Source organism: Equus asinus, chromosome 1, assembly GCF_041296235.1.
Source record: "Equus asinus isolate D_3611 breed Donkey chromosome 1, EquAss-T2T_v2, whole genome shotgun sequence".
NCBI lineage: Eukaryota > Metazoa > Chordata > Mammalia > Perissodactyla > Equidae > Equus > Equus asinus.
In genome coordinates, this window is record NC_091790.1 from 112,863,597 (window position 1) to 112,880,030 (window position 16,434).

General features: G+C 36.0%; 1 protein-coding gene across 1 annotated transcript in view; it reads left to right on the forward strand.

Moving 5' to 3' along the window:
- Nucleotides 1-15,852, forward strand: part of RSBN1L (round spermatid basic protein 1 like) — a 71,482-nt gene extending 55,630 nt beyond the window's left edge. Inside the window, exons 6-8 of the mRNA XM_070505830.1 lie at nt 2,008-2,175; nt 11,816-11,924; nt 12,007-15,852. Of these exons, the coding sequence (XP_070361931.1) occupies nt 2,008-2,175; nt 11,816-11,924; nt 12,007-12,648 (919 nt within the window). The 3' untranslated portion in view covers nt 12,649-15,852. The remainder of the gene's footprint in view (nt 1-2,007; nt 2,176-11,815; nt 11,925-12,006) is intronic.
- The last annotated feature ends 582 nt before the right edge of the window (nt 15,853-16,434 follow it).

Genomic DNA, 16,434 nt, shown 5'->3' on the forward strand with positions numbered 1-16,434 from the left:
CATTATTTGTAGTGAGAAAAAGATTTTAAATGGTCTGAATGCCCATAAACGGGAATGGTTGAATACATTTTGGTACATTTCTATTAAAGAATATGGTGAAATAGTTAAAATAAATGAATTATTTATGTCTGTTGATCTGGAAGATATCCATGACACTTAAAAAGAACAAAACATAGAGTAATGTGTCCAGGATGATTCTGTTATTATGAAAAGAAATACACATGTATAAATGATAACACATTCTGTGAGCCCAAAAGAGTGTGGAAGAATGCACGCTAGGTTAACATTGGTGGGAATGGAGTGGGTGATGCTAGGAGAGATAATGTGGGTTTTTTTTTTAGATACCTAAAGATGCTTTCACTCATTATAGTGATTATTAATTAAAAAAGAGAAAAAGACCGGGGAAAAATGGTCGTTGAGTAAACTGTAGGTTGCGTGAGGGCAGGGACTCTGTGTTCTTGTTGCGAATGTGTCTCTAGCACCTAAACAGAGTGCCTGGTGCTTAGTAAATAGTTCTTAGTTGAATGACGTCTTTACAAGCTAATTTATTAGTAGTAAATGGTAAAATTGGTGTGTTTCTCAGTGGCTCTTAACTTGGGTTTATAAATCATTTTGAGACTCTGAAAGCCTCTCCCGAGAACCATGCACAAACTTGTTCTCGTAATTTGAGAGAGTGCACCAGCCCCTTGAGGAACTTGCCTGCACCTCAGGGATGACGACCCATGGTCTCTGGGGTGGTTTCACATCTCATTATAGTCTGACCAACTGATAACAGCACTGCGCCAGGCACTGTGCTAAATGAAGTCTTAATTCATAGAATGTGGTGTTAATTCAACCAGACTTGTGGGCTTGAAAGCCTGTTAGCTTTCCACAGGAAGCAGCAGCAGTGTCTAACTTTCTGTGGAGCCTTAACGTGTGGAACATTAATCACAAAGCGTGAAAGAGTGTGTGATAGCATCATCTGTGTGTGTGTAAGTATGTACTCAGACTGTGACATGGGAGTGCACAAAGAGCAGTAAGTAGAGGAGATTGAGGGTGGGAGACACTCATAGGAAGAGTGACCCTAGAGGATAGACTGGGACGAGAGGAGAAAATTGTGAGGGCGATCCCAGTTTATCTCCGGAAGCAATGCGAAAACCGTGTATTTATCTTCCTAAGATGACGACTCCCATGGAAATGACCACCTTTTCCCCTTCTGCAGCAAAGTTGGAGAGGGTTTCTGCAATGAGTGAGGCTAAGTAGTCAGCAGCTTCTCTATGCGTATGGTTCTAGAAGGGGAGCAGTGGGGGAGAGCCAGGGGAGATGGCTGTCCTCCAGGGTGGGGCTCAGGTTTTCCTTTTACCTCCCGTAAACCATGCATGTTTTCTGGAAGCACTTATTGCCTAGTGTTTTCTTGCTATTTATTTTTTTGTCTTTCTCTCCCTAGAGTATAAACTCTCATGAGAGTAGGGAACTTGCCTGTCTTATTCACTAGCTCCAGTGCCTAGATAGTATCTGGCATATAGTAGGTGTTCTATAAATATTAAATTAAAGCATTTTAAAAAGTTACCTTTTTGTTCTGGATATATACCTTGTGTTAGCCATGTGACCTGAGTTAGGGGCATGGTTCCACCGATTAGCCCCACATCTGAAGGTAAAGATTTTGGGTACAGGGAAACCTGGGTAAACCACATCATCTGTAATTTAGTTTTTGATCCAAGTACGTATTGCCTTACAACTGCCGCTTTTGGGAAGTATGTTTTAGAAAAAGGAGAGGATTATATGTGTTTTGTTTGTACTTGTTCATTTTAAAAATAGAACTTGATTTGGGTGCAGGTGATTTAAAATTACCTTTTGTCTGAATTATGCGGTTAATAAATGCTTGATGGCAGTTAAGCCTCAGTACATCAATACAAGTGTTTGAAGGTATTTAAGCCGTAATACATAAGCCTGTCCATCCGTGTCTCCCTCCCTCCCTCTGGCACACATATATGTATGTGTGTGTGTGTGTGTATTTTTTTTTAACAGGACTACCAATGAAATAAAAAACTTGCAGTACCTACCTCGAACTAGTGAGCCCCGTGAGATGCTCTTTGAAGACAGGACAAGAGCCCATGCAGATCACATAGGACAAGGTTTTGAACGACAGACTACAGCTGCTGTTGGAGTGTTGAAGGCTGTGCACTGTGGAGAGTGGTATATATTAACTACTGCTATTTTAATGAAAAATTTTCTTGGCTTCTAAAGTTTTTCTGGGGAAGTTTCTCAGTAATTCTTACTGTGGGGGGAAAAAAGTTTCATTTCTCCCTGTGTTTGGATATCCTAATTATATAATTGCACTAAAAATGATTTTCAGTTGCTAGAACCTAGATTTAGTCTTTTGGGTTTGACTGAAATAATTTCATTTTCTAAGTGACTAGAGGTGAAAATAATTGTCTTATCCGAGGTAAAAGAAAAACTAAAGTTCGGTTGGTACTTACTCTATGCCCATTTACACATGTTCATTTAATTCGCTCAACTACTTTTAAGCTCGTGTTCATTACACAAAGACCCTGAGGCTCAGTGCTGTCAAATAATGTTCTCATAGTCGTCCCCGTAATAAGTGGTGGAGCTGATCTGATCTCAGGTCTGTCTGACTCCCCACTCCTGTGTTTCTCTTTATGCTGTTCTACCTGGCTGCTCCCTTTCTGAGTCTACTAAGGATCTGTTTACTTACTGTATTAATTTTTCCTGACTTTGCTTGCAAGTCTCACTTTGAGTCTTTTGATAGATTAAAAAAATGGGTAATTCTTTAATATACGTAAGGTGTCATCTCATACATTAAGAAATTTTCCATTTATTGAAAAACCACACATAGCAAAGCTGTATTTATACTGTAAGATAAATTTGCTCAGTTAGGTTTTTGTTTTCAAATTTTGTAGTTGGGTATGGAATTTAAGTTGGAATATGCTATTTTGCTTATTAAAGCAGTTGAATTAGATACTAAATATGTAAGAAATTTTTCTAAGTAAAAAAATGTTTAATTCTGAAAATAAAAGTTAATATTGCAAAATTTGTCTAAGACTTTATGACAAATATAATCTGTATTTTCTACATGAGGGAATTTTATTTTCAAGGGCTACTGATAAAAGATTGACCCTTTGTTCAGAAGAGAAAATATATAGTAATATTTTATAAATTAATACTGAGTGGGAAGGCCAGTGTAAACTGACCTCCTTTCTTAACGTAAATGGAGCGCTGTCAGTTTCAGGTATACAGAGCAGCCAGTGCCGCTGAACTAACCCTGAGAGGTCCTTAGCAAAACTGTATTAGGAGTCTGTAATTCAGTAATGCTTTATAATTGAATTGTAAGTTAAATGGTAATTTTCAAATATCTCTAGTTCTCATGTAGTTTCTGTGCTCTTCCTATAATCTGGTTTAAAATATTAATTTTGTCAAAGAGTAAAGGCAGATTTATCTCTGTGGAAAGCTTTATAAACTCCTGTTTCAAATTAATGAGATTTTTTTTTTAATGTTAGTTATAAAGGATTTAAGAGTGGCATCAAGATTTACTTAAGGTGAAATCTGATTTCTAGATAGTATTCAGTAAAGTTAGCCACATATTTATGCTTTCTTTCGGAAATAAATGTTTCTGCTTCATGGCCTGAGCACTTGGTATAAATCTCCCCTAGGTGCTTTAACTTACTGTTGGTGTGTGTGCTCTCCTCCCCTTTAATATGTGATTTGAGGTCAGAGATTGTGCCCTGGCCTTCGCAGGCCCACCACAGTTCCCAGTAAATATTGAATAGAAAAGCACCTTTGTGGCTAGGAATTTCACAGTAAAAGAGACTGTCGTCAAACTACTAATATATTAGCTGGCCAGATTTAAGAATATGTTTGTGAAAGATTTGGAATGAGATATTACTAGCTATGAGTTTTCTCACTATTGTGAAATACAATTTGGGTCCTATAGCAATGCTGCTTTAATCTCTTACAACTAAAGATGGCAAGAAAATAATTTTGTTGGTTCTATAAGAGGGCTTCATGGCTCTGATGCAGTCTGTGATCCTTTTATTATTATTCCTTGCTGTTAAATTAAGCAATATTAAAAGTTGGTGCTTTCTCTTTTTACTTATCTTGGTGTTTTGAGTTCTCTTTTTCTCAAGAAGACATTTGGTATTAGAATATTAGATTCTTGACTTTATCGTAGAGCCAGGTTTAACACCAATTTGAAATAAAAGACTGGGATTGATTTAGACTACAAAGAAATCTTCAGCTAGATAGGCTTGTGAAGTATTGATCAAATTATGGCACTCTAGGTATTATAAAGAAAGGATTCACATAGATTTATGTATTTGAGGTTCCTTCTTTGAGTCTAGTTTGTAAAAAAAATCAACTACTGAAGTATAGTTTACATCTAATAACACAACACTCATTATACGTGTACAGTTTGCTGTATTCTGACAAATGTCTACAGCTCTGTTAGTACTACCACAACTCAAACAGAGAACATTTTGTTTCCTTCATATCCCCTGGCAGATAATCTTCCCCATCCTTAGCCAAGTTCCAGACATCTATTAATCTGTTTTCTGTCTTTGTAGGTTAACCGTGCCTAGTACAGGATCTCTTGTGAATAGAATCATATGTGTTGCCTGACTTACTTCACTTAGTGTAATATTATTGAGATTCATCTATGTTGTTACGTGTATTAGTAGTTCATTCCTTCTTGTTGCTGAGTTGGTGTATCGTATGGATATATTGCAACTGATTTATCCATTCACCTGATGATAGACATTTGACTTGTTTCCAGTTTTGGGTTTTTATGAATAAAGCTGTCATGAGCATTCACTTTCAAGCCTTTGTGTGCACATATAATTTCATTTCATTTCAGTAAATACGTAGAAATGGAATTACAGGGTCTTAGAGTAAGGCAAAATAGTTGTGTACAGAGAAAATTCTAAGTCTACAAAAGAAGTACTAGAATAAATAAGCAAACTTATCAAAGTCACAGGATAAGACAGTATTGAAAAGTCAATTGTGTTTCTGTATGTTGGCAATAAACATTTGGAAACTGAAAAATAAGAAAATAATGCCACTTAGATTAGCATTAAAAAACTGTGAAATACTAAGCAAAATTTACGTAAATGTAGAGATATACCTTGTTTATGGAGTGGAAGACTCAAGATTATTAACGTGTCAGTTCTTTGCCAAATGATCTAGAAATCATCTCAGTCCTAATGAAAATCCCACTAGGTTTTCTTATAGAAACACAAAGAACCTAGTATAGGCAAAAGAGTCTTGAAAAAGAAAGAACAGTGTTGGAGGATTTACACTACACTACCTGTCATTTTAAAACTTACTATGAAGCTATAGTCATTAACAGAGTGGGGTATTGGTATGAAGATAGACGTGAAGATCAATGGAACAGAACAGTGTCTAGAAATAGACCTATCATTGATTTTCAATGAAGATACCAAGATAATTCAGTGGGGAGTCTTTAAAGAAACACTACTGGAACAACATGGTAACCATATCCCAAAAGAAAAATTAAAAACAAACCTTAAGGGCCCGCCCCGTGGCCAAGTGGTTAAGTTTGCGCACTCCGCTTCAGTGGCCCAGGGTTTTTGCTGGTTCAGATCCTGGGTGTGGACCTGGCACTGCTCATCAGGCCATGCTGAGGTGGCATCCCATATGCCACAACTAGAAGGACCCACAACTAAAATATACAGCTATATACTGGGGAGATTTGGGGAGAAAAAGGCAGGAAAAAAACCCCAAAAAACTTTGACTCTTCTCTCACACCATAAAAAAAAAATTGATAGGATATAGAACTAAATGTAACCCTTAAAACTATAAAACTTCTAGAAGAAAACATGAGAGAAAATTTTGCAGTAGGCAAAGAGTTGATGAACCATAAAAGAAAACGATACATTAAGCTAATGGAAAGGCAGGTACAGGCTGGGAGAAAATGTCTGAGGTGTGTGCATGTATGTATGACTTGTGTCCACATATATAAAGAACTCTCACAATTCAAGAATAAGAAAACAAACAACCCAGTTAAAACTGGGCAAAAGATTAGAACAGACATTTTATAAAAGGTACACAAATGGCCAATAAGCACATTAAAAGTTGTTCTATATAATTGTACCGTAAGGGAAGTGCAAGTTAAAACCACAAGGAGATAACACTACACACCCACTAAAATTGCTAAAAGGAAAAAAAAAAAAAGAAAGTGCCAAAAGCTAGTGAGGATGTGGATTAACCAGAACTTTCATACACTTCTCTGGGAACTGTAGAAGTTTAGCAGTTTCTTATAAAATTAAACATAGATTTACCCTAAGGTCCTGTAGTTCCAAGATTTCATTTCTGTTCTTGGGATTAAGAACTTCTCTTGGTTATTCTGTATTATACAGAAATGTTTGTTTATGTGTATATATCTGATATATACATGATTATATGACATATATATGATATAACATTTGATAATATTTATGATACATTAAATAGTGCTGGATTCAATTTGCTAATATTGTTAATAATTTTTGTGTTTATATTAATATATTGGCAGAATTTATTTTATTGATCTTTTCAGTGAATCAGCCATTTATTTCATTGATTTCTTTTCTATTGTTTTTCTGTTTTCTATTTCATTGTCTCTGCTCTTCTTTTTTTTCTTTTAAGGAAGAATCTACTATTCTTTTTCCAGCTTAAGTTAGAAGCATAGATGATTGATTTGAAACCTCTCTTCTTTTCTAATAGAGGCATACCTGGGAGTTATTGTGGGTTGGGTTCCAGACCACCACAATAAAGCGAATCACGTGAATTTTTTGGTTTCTCAGTGCATATAAAAGTTAGGTGTGCACTATACTATAGTGTATTAAGTGTGCAATAGCATTATGTCTAAAAAAACAATGCACGTATCTTAATTGAAAAATATTGCTAAAAAATACTAACCATCATCTGAGCCTTCAGCAAGTTGTAATCTTTGTTGGTGGAGGGTCTTGCCTCGATGTTGATGGCTGCTGGCTGATGAGGGTGGTGGTAGCTGAAGGTTGGTGTGGCTGTGGCAGTTTCTTAAAATAGTACACGGATGCTGTCTGCAGCATCAGTTGACTCTTCCTTTCACAGATGATTTCTCTGAGGCATGCGATGCTATTTAATAGCATTTTACCCACAGTAGAACTTCTTTCAGAATTGGAGTCAGTCCTCTCAAACTCTAATACTGCCTTGCCAACTAAGTTTAGGTAATATTTTAAATCTTTTGTTGTCTTTTCAGTAATCTTCACAGCGTGTTCTCCAGTGGATTTCATCTCAAGAAACCTCTTTCCTTGTTTATCTATATAAGAAGCAACCCCTCACCCATTAAAGTTTTATCATGAGATTGCAGCAATCATGTCACATCTTCAGGCTCCATTTCTAATTCTGATTCTCATGGTTTTCCCACCACATCAGCAGTGACTTCCTCCACTGAAGTTTTGAACCCCTCAAAGTCATCCATGAGGGTTGCAATGAACTTCTTCCAGACTCCTGTTAATCTTGATATTTTGACCTCTTCTCATGAATTATGAATGTTCTTAATGGCATTTGGAATGGTGAATCCTTTCAAGAAGACTTTCAGTTTACTTTGCCCAGATCCATCAAAGGAATCACTATCTATAGCAGCTATAACTTTACAAAATATGTTTCTTAATAAGACTTGAAAATCAAAATTATTCCTTGATCCATGGGCTGCAGAATGAATGTGTGTTAGCAGTCATGAAAACATTATTAATTTCCTTGTACATCTCCATCAGAGCTCTTGGGTGACCAGGTACATTATCATTGAGCAGTAATATTTTGAAAGGAATCTGTTTTTCTCAGCAGTAGGTCTCAATAGTGGGCTTAAAATATTCAGAAAACCGTGTTGTAAAGAGATGTGCTGTTATCCAGGCTTCGTTGTTCCATTTATTAAGCACAGGTAGAGTAGTTTAGCATAATTCTTAAGGGCCCTAGGATTTTCAGAATGGTAAATGAGCAGTGGCTTCAACTTAAAGTTACCAGCTGTATTAGCCCCTAATGAGAGTCAGGCTGTCCTTTGAAACTTTGAAGCCAGGCATTGACTTCTCTTTAGCTATGATGGCTAGTCCTAGATGGCGTCTTCTTCCAACGTAAGGAAGGAAAAATCAATCTACATGAAAGTCTGTTGTTTAGTGTAGCTTCCTTCATTATCTCAGCTAGATCTTGTAGAGAACTTGCTGCAGCTTCTACATCAGCACCTGCTGCTTCACCTTGCACTTTTATGTTATGGAGACGACTTTAAACCTCAGGAACCAACCTCTCCTAGCCTCACACTTTCCTTCTGCAGTTTCCACACCCCCTCAGCCTTCACAGAATTGAAGTTAGGGCCTTGCTCTGGACTAGGCTTTGGCTTCTGGAAATGTGACTGCTTTGATCTTCTGTGTGGACCACTAAAACTTTCTCCACATCAGCAGTAAGGCTGTTTCACTTTCTTATCATTCGTGTGTTCATGGGAGTAACACTTTTAATTTCCTTCAAGAACTTTTCCTTTGTGTTCACAGTTTGCCTAACTATTTGGCCCAAGAGGCCTAACAGTTTTCCACATGCCTTCCTCACTAAACTTAATCATTTCCAGCTTTTGATTTAAAGTGAGAGACGTGCGACTCTTCCTGTTACTTGAACACTTAGAGGCCATTGTAGGATTGTTAATTGGCCTAATTTCAATATTGTTGTGTCTCAGGGAATAGGGAGGGCAGAGGAGAGGGAGAGAGACGGGGAAATGGCCAGTCAGTGGAGGAGTCAGCACACACAACATTTATCTATTAAGTTCACTGTCTTATATGGGTGTGGTTCATGGTGCCCCAAACAATTACAGTAGTAACATCAAAGATCACCATAACAAGATAATAATAATGAAAAAGTTTGAAATATTGTGAGAATTACCAAAATGTGACACAGACACACGAGGTGAGCAAGTGTTCTTGGAAAAATGGCATCGATAGACATTTGTTACAGGGTTGCCACAGCCTTCAATTTGTAAAAAAAAAAAAAAAAAAAAAAAAAATGCAGTATATACGAATCACAATAAAATGAGGTGTGCCAGTATAAGTATTTAAAACTAAATTTCTAAGCAGTATTTTAGCTATATTTCACAAATTTTGATACTGTGTTTCTATTATTATACAGTTCAGAATTTTTCTAATTTCCCATTTGGTGTCTTTTTTTAACCCATGGATTATTGAGAAGAAGAGTATTGTTTACTTTCCAATATTTGAGGATTTTTTCCAGACTTTTTTGGGGGGTGGTTTGATTTCCAGTGTAATTCCCTTGTGGTCAGAGAACATAGTCTGTGTAACTTCAGTCTTTCTTAATTTCCTGGGGTTTGTTCTATGGTCGATCTCGATGAATGTTATATGTACACTTAAAAGAAGGTCTCTTTTGCCTTTTTTTTTCCCTGCTTTATCTCCTCAAAGCCCCCTGGTACATAGTTGTATATCTTAGTTGTAGGTCCTTCTAGCTGTGGCATGTGGAATGCCGCCTCAACGTGGCCTCATGAGCGGTGCCGTGTCCGAACTGTGGAAGCCCTGGGCCTCCGCAGCGGAGCACGCAAACAGAAGCACTCAGCCACAGGGCCGGCCCTCTGTTTTGCTTTTGTTGGGAGGACAGCGCTCTGTAAATGTCAGTTAGGTCAGCTTTGTTGAGAGAGTGCTTCGTGTCCTCTACATCCTTACTAATTTTTGTCTCCTTGGTAATCTCCATCTGTAACATTGGATTTGACTGTTTCTCCTTTCAGTTTTGCTAATTTTTCTCCGTGTATTTTTTATATTGTAATAGCTTTATTGAGATATAATTCACATACCACGCAATTCACTAATTTAAACTGTGTAATTCGGTAGTTTTTAGTATATTCATAGAGTTGTGCAACCATCACCACAATTATAGAATATTTTCATCACCTCAAAAAGAAACCCTGTGCTCCTTAACTATTACTCCCCATTCCTGCCTCCTCTCCAGCTATATGCAACCACTAATGTACTTTCTCTCTTTCTGTCTGTTAGATGTTTCGTATAAGTGCATCATAGAATATGTGGTTTTCTGCGATTAGCTTTTTCATTTAGCATAATGTTTTTAGTGTTACGTATTTTGAAGCTCTGTTAAGGTGGCTACACATTTAGAATTATTCCTTCTCGATGAATTGACCTGTTTATCATTATGAAATGCCCTTTTTATCCTTGGTAATGTTCCTTGTCCTGAGATCTACTTTGTCTTATGTCAGTATTGCCACTCTAGCTTTCTTGTGATTAGTGTTTTCATGTTTTATTTTTTCCATTCTTTGTCTTTTAACCTATCTGTGTGTCTATATTACTGTTTCATGTAGACATCATATAGTTGAGTCTTGCTCTTTTTTTTAATCTGATGATAATCTCTGTCTTTTAATTGGAGTATTTAGACCATTTACATATAATATGAGTAAATTTGGATTTAAATTTATCATTTTCCCATTTGCCTCTTCTATCCTTCATTACTTTTTCCCCCTTTTCTTTCTTGTCTTTTTTAGTGTTCCATTATACCTCCACTTTTTGCTTACTAGTAGTTGCTTTAAAGTTATCAGTCTACCTTCAAGGATTAGACCTCTTCATGTAAAGTGTAAGAACCTTTTAATAGTATACTGCCATTTATCCACCTCCACCCCACCCCTGTTTCTGGCCTTTGTGTTAATTATCATCATTCATTTTATTTTACATATGCTATAAACTGCCTGATATGTTACTTACTTTGACTTTAAGGAGTTATGTCTAACGAGATTTAAAAAATGACAATAAAATATCTTTGATATTTACTGTTACTTGTGCTCTACATTCCTTTTAAAGAGAGCTACATTTTCATCTTAAGTATCGTCTTCCTTCAGCCTGAAGAAGTTCCTGTAACATTCTTTGTTGTGCTGGTCATCTGGTGACAGTTTCTCTCAGCTTTTGTTTGTCTGAAAATGTTTTATTTCACATTTTTGAAGGATATTTTTGGTGGATATAGAATTCTAGATTGGAGTTTTCTTTCAATGCTTTAAAGAGGGTCTGTTCTCTTCTGCTTGCATTGTCTCTGATGAGAAGCCCACAGTCATTCTTATCCTTCTTTCCCTGAGTATTTACGTAATGTGTGAGTTTTAGATTTTCTCTTTATCACTGTTCGTAAAAATCTGGTTATGATTTGCCTTGGTATAATTTTCTTTTTGGTATTTACGTTGCTTGGAATTTCATTCCAAAATCCATTTTTGAGCATCTTCTGTAAAAATGTATTTGTGTATTCCTAATTAATTGAAGAAAATTGGGGAGTTTTTAGAATTCTATTTAAAGACACTGTTAACTCCAGCAGAAAGAGCAGTAACAGTTTTTATTACTACTTTTCTAATGAATGCCTCTTAATTTATTAAGAGTTATTTAGGGGGGTTAGGTACCGTTGCAGTTATGTATGTGTCTATTGAAAGAAAGTATTCCCTTTCCCTCATAGTTACCTCTAATTTTTAGGTGGTATTTTCAATTTTAATACTTAATTTATTGAAGTATTGATCTTAACTTTAAGACAAAACACTCGTTTCTTTGATTTGCATAACCTATTCAAATCATTTTAATTTTTCAAAATATAGTTACACATAGCTATAATAAAATGAAATTCGTTGTTTTTATCTGTGTTTAGGTTGAAACCCCTTTGTTGAAATATGTAAAGTGGTATTCTAATAATTTAACTTTATTTCTAAGACAGTACTTGGGTTTTGACCATAAGCCCTTTTTGCTTTGACTTAAATAAGGATTAACAGAGTGAAACAGTAATGGCAGATTCTTTATTATCTCATATTCTTTTTTAGGCCTGATCAACCCCGAATAACCAAAGATGTGATTTGTTTTCATGCTGAAGATTTCTTAGAAGTAGTTCAACGAATGCAGTTAGATTTACATGAACCTCCACTGTCTCAGGTATATTTTAAACCATGATGGTCTTCAGTTTCATTTTTATTGTGGAAAAGACTTATTGATGTTCCTTGTTTTCTTCTTTTAGTGTGTCCAGTGGGTTGATGATGCAAAACTTAATCAACTGAGGAGGGAAGGCATTCGCTATGCCAGGATTCAGCTGTATGATAATGACATTTATTTTATCCCAAGAAATGTTGTTCATCAATTCAAGACAGTTTCAGCTGTGTGCAGTTTAGCATGGCACGTTCGGCTCAAGCTGTATCACTCAGAGGAGGACCCTGCTCAGAATACAGCGACTCATGAAACAGGCACATCACCAGGTTCCACATCATCAGTTCTTGGACCTCACGCTGACAATGTGATTTGTGCTGTAAGCAGAACCTCCTTGGATTCTGTTTTTTCAGACAAACTTCATTCTAAATATGGATTACAGCAGATTAAACATGAACCTCTTGCATCTGTAAGAATCAAGGAAGAACCTGTGAATGTGTATATTCCTGAAAAGACTAGAGCACCGAGTAACATGGATGGCAGGAATGTTAAAGCAAAATTGGATCATGTTCAATTTACAGAATTGAAGATTGACGTGGACTCTCAATTTGAAAATAGCAACAAAGATTTGCAGGAAGGCTTGTGCCCAGGAAGCCTCCTAAGTCTGGTTGATGCCAGGCAGCACAGCTCTGCACGCTCAGAGCAGGAGAGGAAAGAGGACGATGTTTTGTGCTAAGTTTGTACATACCATTTACAATTCTTTTTTTTTTTAAACTTAATAATGTAATAAAGATTCATGAATTCTGAAAGCAAGCCAAGGACTTGCTCCTAAGTCTGTTACGAAATCTAGTTCCTGTAGCTTTGTAACATTCCTCAGTGCCTGTCCATAACTGTGAAGCATCGAAGCGCGTAGGGCCAGACGCACTGTAAACCTGCAGGCTTAAGCAGAAGGAGGCTTTGAAACATCATTTGATGGAGTTGTAGGTTTTAGAATAGAGCTGACATTAACATATATATATATTTTTTGTAATATGAGCCAGAATTCTTTTTCGACAATTTAAGGCTTTTCCATAGAGCTTATTTATACCGATTTTTTTTTTTCATTTTAAATGTGTCAGCACTGTAGTGTAAATAGCTTTTAAAAAATCTTTTTAGTGTGATTTATACTGAAATGTGAGCCACTTAATAAAGGTTCATAGTAATAAATATGTTTTCTGTTGGGTCTGCAAAAAGACAAACTGACAATTCAGTTAAATCATTTATTTGATCTATTATGTTTCTGCTGGTATATCCATTTCAAGTGGTAATGGAGTGCAAATGTCTGTGTTCAAATCTAGTGAATATTTAAATTCCCCACACTGTGCAAGCATTTTGTAAAACCAAGATTCAGTTATGAAAACATATTTATATATGTGTGTATGTATGGGAGTATATATATATGTATATCATATTTTGCATAACTTCTTAAATTGCTGAATAAGATGAGTATGTGAAACTTTCTAGCCCTACTCCCTGGAAAACATTTTAAAATATTTATATTCAACATTAAGAAAGCAGTTTAGGTAAGAGAAACAATTTTATAAAGTTGGGAGAAACAAGGTCTGTTAGTGCTATCTATTCCTTCTAACTAATCAAGTTGTGTGGCCAGATTACATAGCCCTAACAAATTTTCTTTGTAATGTATGGAGTAAGAAGTGGAGGAGATTTTCTTACTGTAAAGCACCTATACTATACTTAGTACTAGCTGAGTAAATATCTTTAGTTACAGAAAGTTTAATTGTGAGCAGTTATAATCCTCTTTTACAATTTTCTTGTGGAACAGGAGGAAAATATGGCAAATACAAAATCTTAAAATAAGGGCAATGACTCAGCTGCCATATACAGAGAGATAACTAACACAATAAGGTGTGTTACCTCGTCTTTCTAAGGATCCCTCTCTCTGCCCTGGCAAGGTAAACAACTTAGAGCCCTTCTTCAAAAGAAGCTCTAGAGGGGAAATCGGAGGAGGAAACAGGATTGCCGGTGCCTCGCTGAAGACGATTCAGACACATCTCTGCAATGATGGACTGCTTCCACTGCTGTCATTAAAAGTCAAACAGATGTCTTTAATGAAAGCTTTGATGTGAGGAACTCTGCTCATTGCAAATCTATTTTATTTGTTTTTGGTATTTTTCTGGGCTAATATTTTGGTTGATGACTTTCAGCAGGGGTTCTTTGTGCTACCTTTTAGGCTGGTGTTGCTATTCCCATTTCATTGGTTTCTGACCCAGCCTCATTTATGGTACTCATAAAACTGTTTATCTTTCTGGTTAGGGAGAAGCCACTTAGAAAGAGGCATTTCATCAGAAAAAGTAAACTGCAGCAGTGATGTCATTTCTGGACCCCGGTTTAAAAGGACAGTTAAATATTGTAGGAAATTTCGATGGTTTGTAGGAAATCAATATATGTATTTGCAACATAGGAATTTTCATGGGATGAGGAAGATATAAATCATGATAATGTAAATAGGGATTTTGTTTTATATGTTACAGTTTTATCCTGTCTCTCACCACTTTAGTCTTCTCTTTTAAGCTAAATTTATATATTTGCACCTACCTTTTTGGGAGATGAAAGTTCATAACAAACCAGTATTGAGAAATAGGAGGGGATGTGGTTAAAATGTTCTGTTTTTCTTTTTTTGGTTGAAGGGTGAAGTATTTAACAAGGTTTGTTTTAGTTCCAGTTTTCCAGTAGCATACACGTAGATGCATGAGATCATATTGTAAATGTCTTTAGGGTATCCCTTCAAAATATATGAGCCTTAAACTTTTAACTTAAAGACCTATCTAAAACAACCATGGTGGTTGCTTTTAGGTATCGTTTACTATATAACCTATAGTCAGACTTCTCCATATTTTGAAAATTTGACTGTTTTGTAAAATGCATCCATCTCCATGCAGGTGAAATATAAATCAGTGGGCTCCAATTTCAAGATACAGCCTTGTCACCTTGAATAATGCATATGTTGTCTTACGGGTTATCATTTTAAAATCTTCAGATGCAATCTGAGAACTTGCTGACTACCTTTGTTACACATGAATAATTTCTATTTCAATATTGCATTATATTAATGGTTTCCTAGTAGTGCATTCCAGTTCTTTATCTGAACACGGTTTTTGCTGTTATTTCCAATTTATTGGACCAGAACAATAAAGCACTTAATATATAGTTTCTGTATGATCTTATAGACTAAACAGTTCTTATGTAAATTATTAAATTGATACACAGACCTTTACAGAAAAACTAAGGTACCTCGGTGGTGTCTGCTATAGTGCTTTTTTTTTTTTTTTTAGTTACTTTTCTTCATACCCGTTTTGCTATCTAAGTAATATATATTCCATACTCAGGTTAGCTGGTAGCTAGCAAAGGAATTAAGCATTTGTGATATTTAGTTGAAAATTTTACTAAAGCCATATTCATTATCTTCCTTGTCACTAAGGCTGTTGACCTTAAATAAAGATTAGGTTGATCTAGTACAACACTCCGTGTGTGTGTGTGTGTGTGTGTGCGCGTGCGCATGTGTGTACGATTATTGGAAATATGTTTATTTCCGTATATATTCATTTTTAATCCATTCTGTGACTTTTGGGGGGGTCATGGAGGGTAGGAAAGATTTTATTTCTTGAGTTAGGGTTCAAGGGATTTCATTAGTGTTCCTGACTGTAAAAGAGTTTTTTCCCAAATGCATACGGCAGGTAAGATCATTTTTGTAAATAATAGATTAGCACTGTTTTGGTAAATTTGCATTCAGTTATTTTTTGGACAAGTTCATTGTCATGTAAAGCAAATATCTCAAAATTCATTTTAACATTTAGCAAAGGTGCAAGATTTGTTTTTGGAGTTTGAGAGGCATTTTCCTTGTCTTCCACCTTTCAATAAATACTAAAGTTGATAACCATAATCTTTTTACCTTTGTTTTGTAATTATTTTCTTACAGTGATTTTATTTTCATCTCGTCATCTTTAAAAGTTCATATTTCTCTGTCTTCAACAGAAACCATAAGATCTTGAAAATGATTCCAATCTGAGAATCTTTTTTTCCTCTTAAAAACTAATTATCAAAAGTTGATTTATGCCAACAGAATATTGAAGATTACCTTAAGGTTGCTAAGCTAGTTAGTTGTGGGTGCTGGGATAGCCTGGTAAATCACCTCCTTTCCCTCTAGACTTGACTATTTCTGTCCCCGAAGGGGAGGACAAAGGTGCTACTGTTTTCAAAATACTTTTAAGCTGGTAAAAAATGACATGATGTGTTTTAGGTCTTCAGGGTCATAGAATAGCTCTTGCTTAATCTTTCTCCCACCTGATGTAACCACTTTGCTATGTAAACAGAGTGTTGCTGGTTTTAGAATGCGTTGTCTGTTTCATGGAGGAGTTAGGTTTGGTATGTTTGGCACTGACAGTGTACCTCAGGTAAGATCGTGACGAGGACAACTCAGGAGAAGTCTGAATCCCTTTGTCTCTGTCCTGGCTCTTCTGTTCCA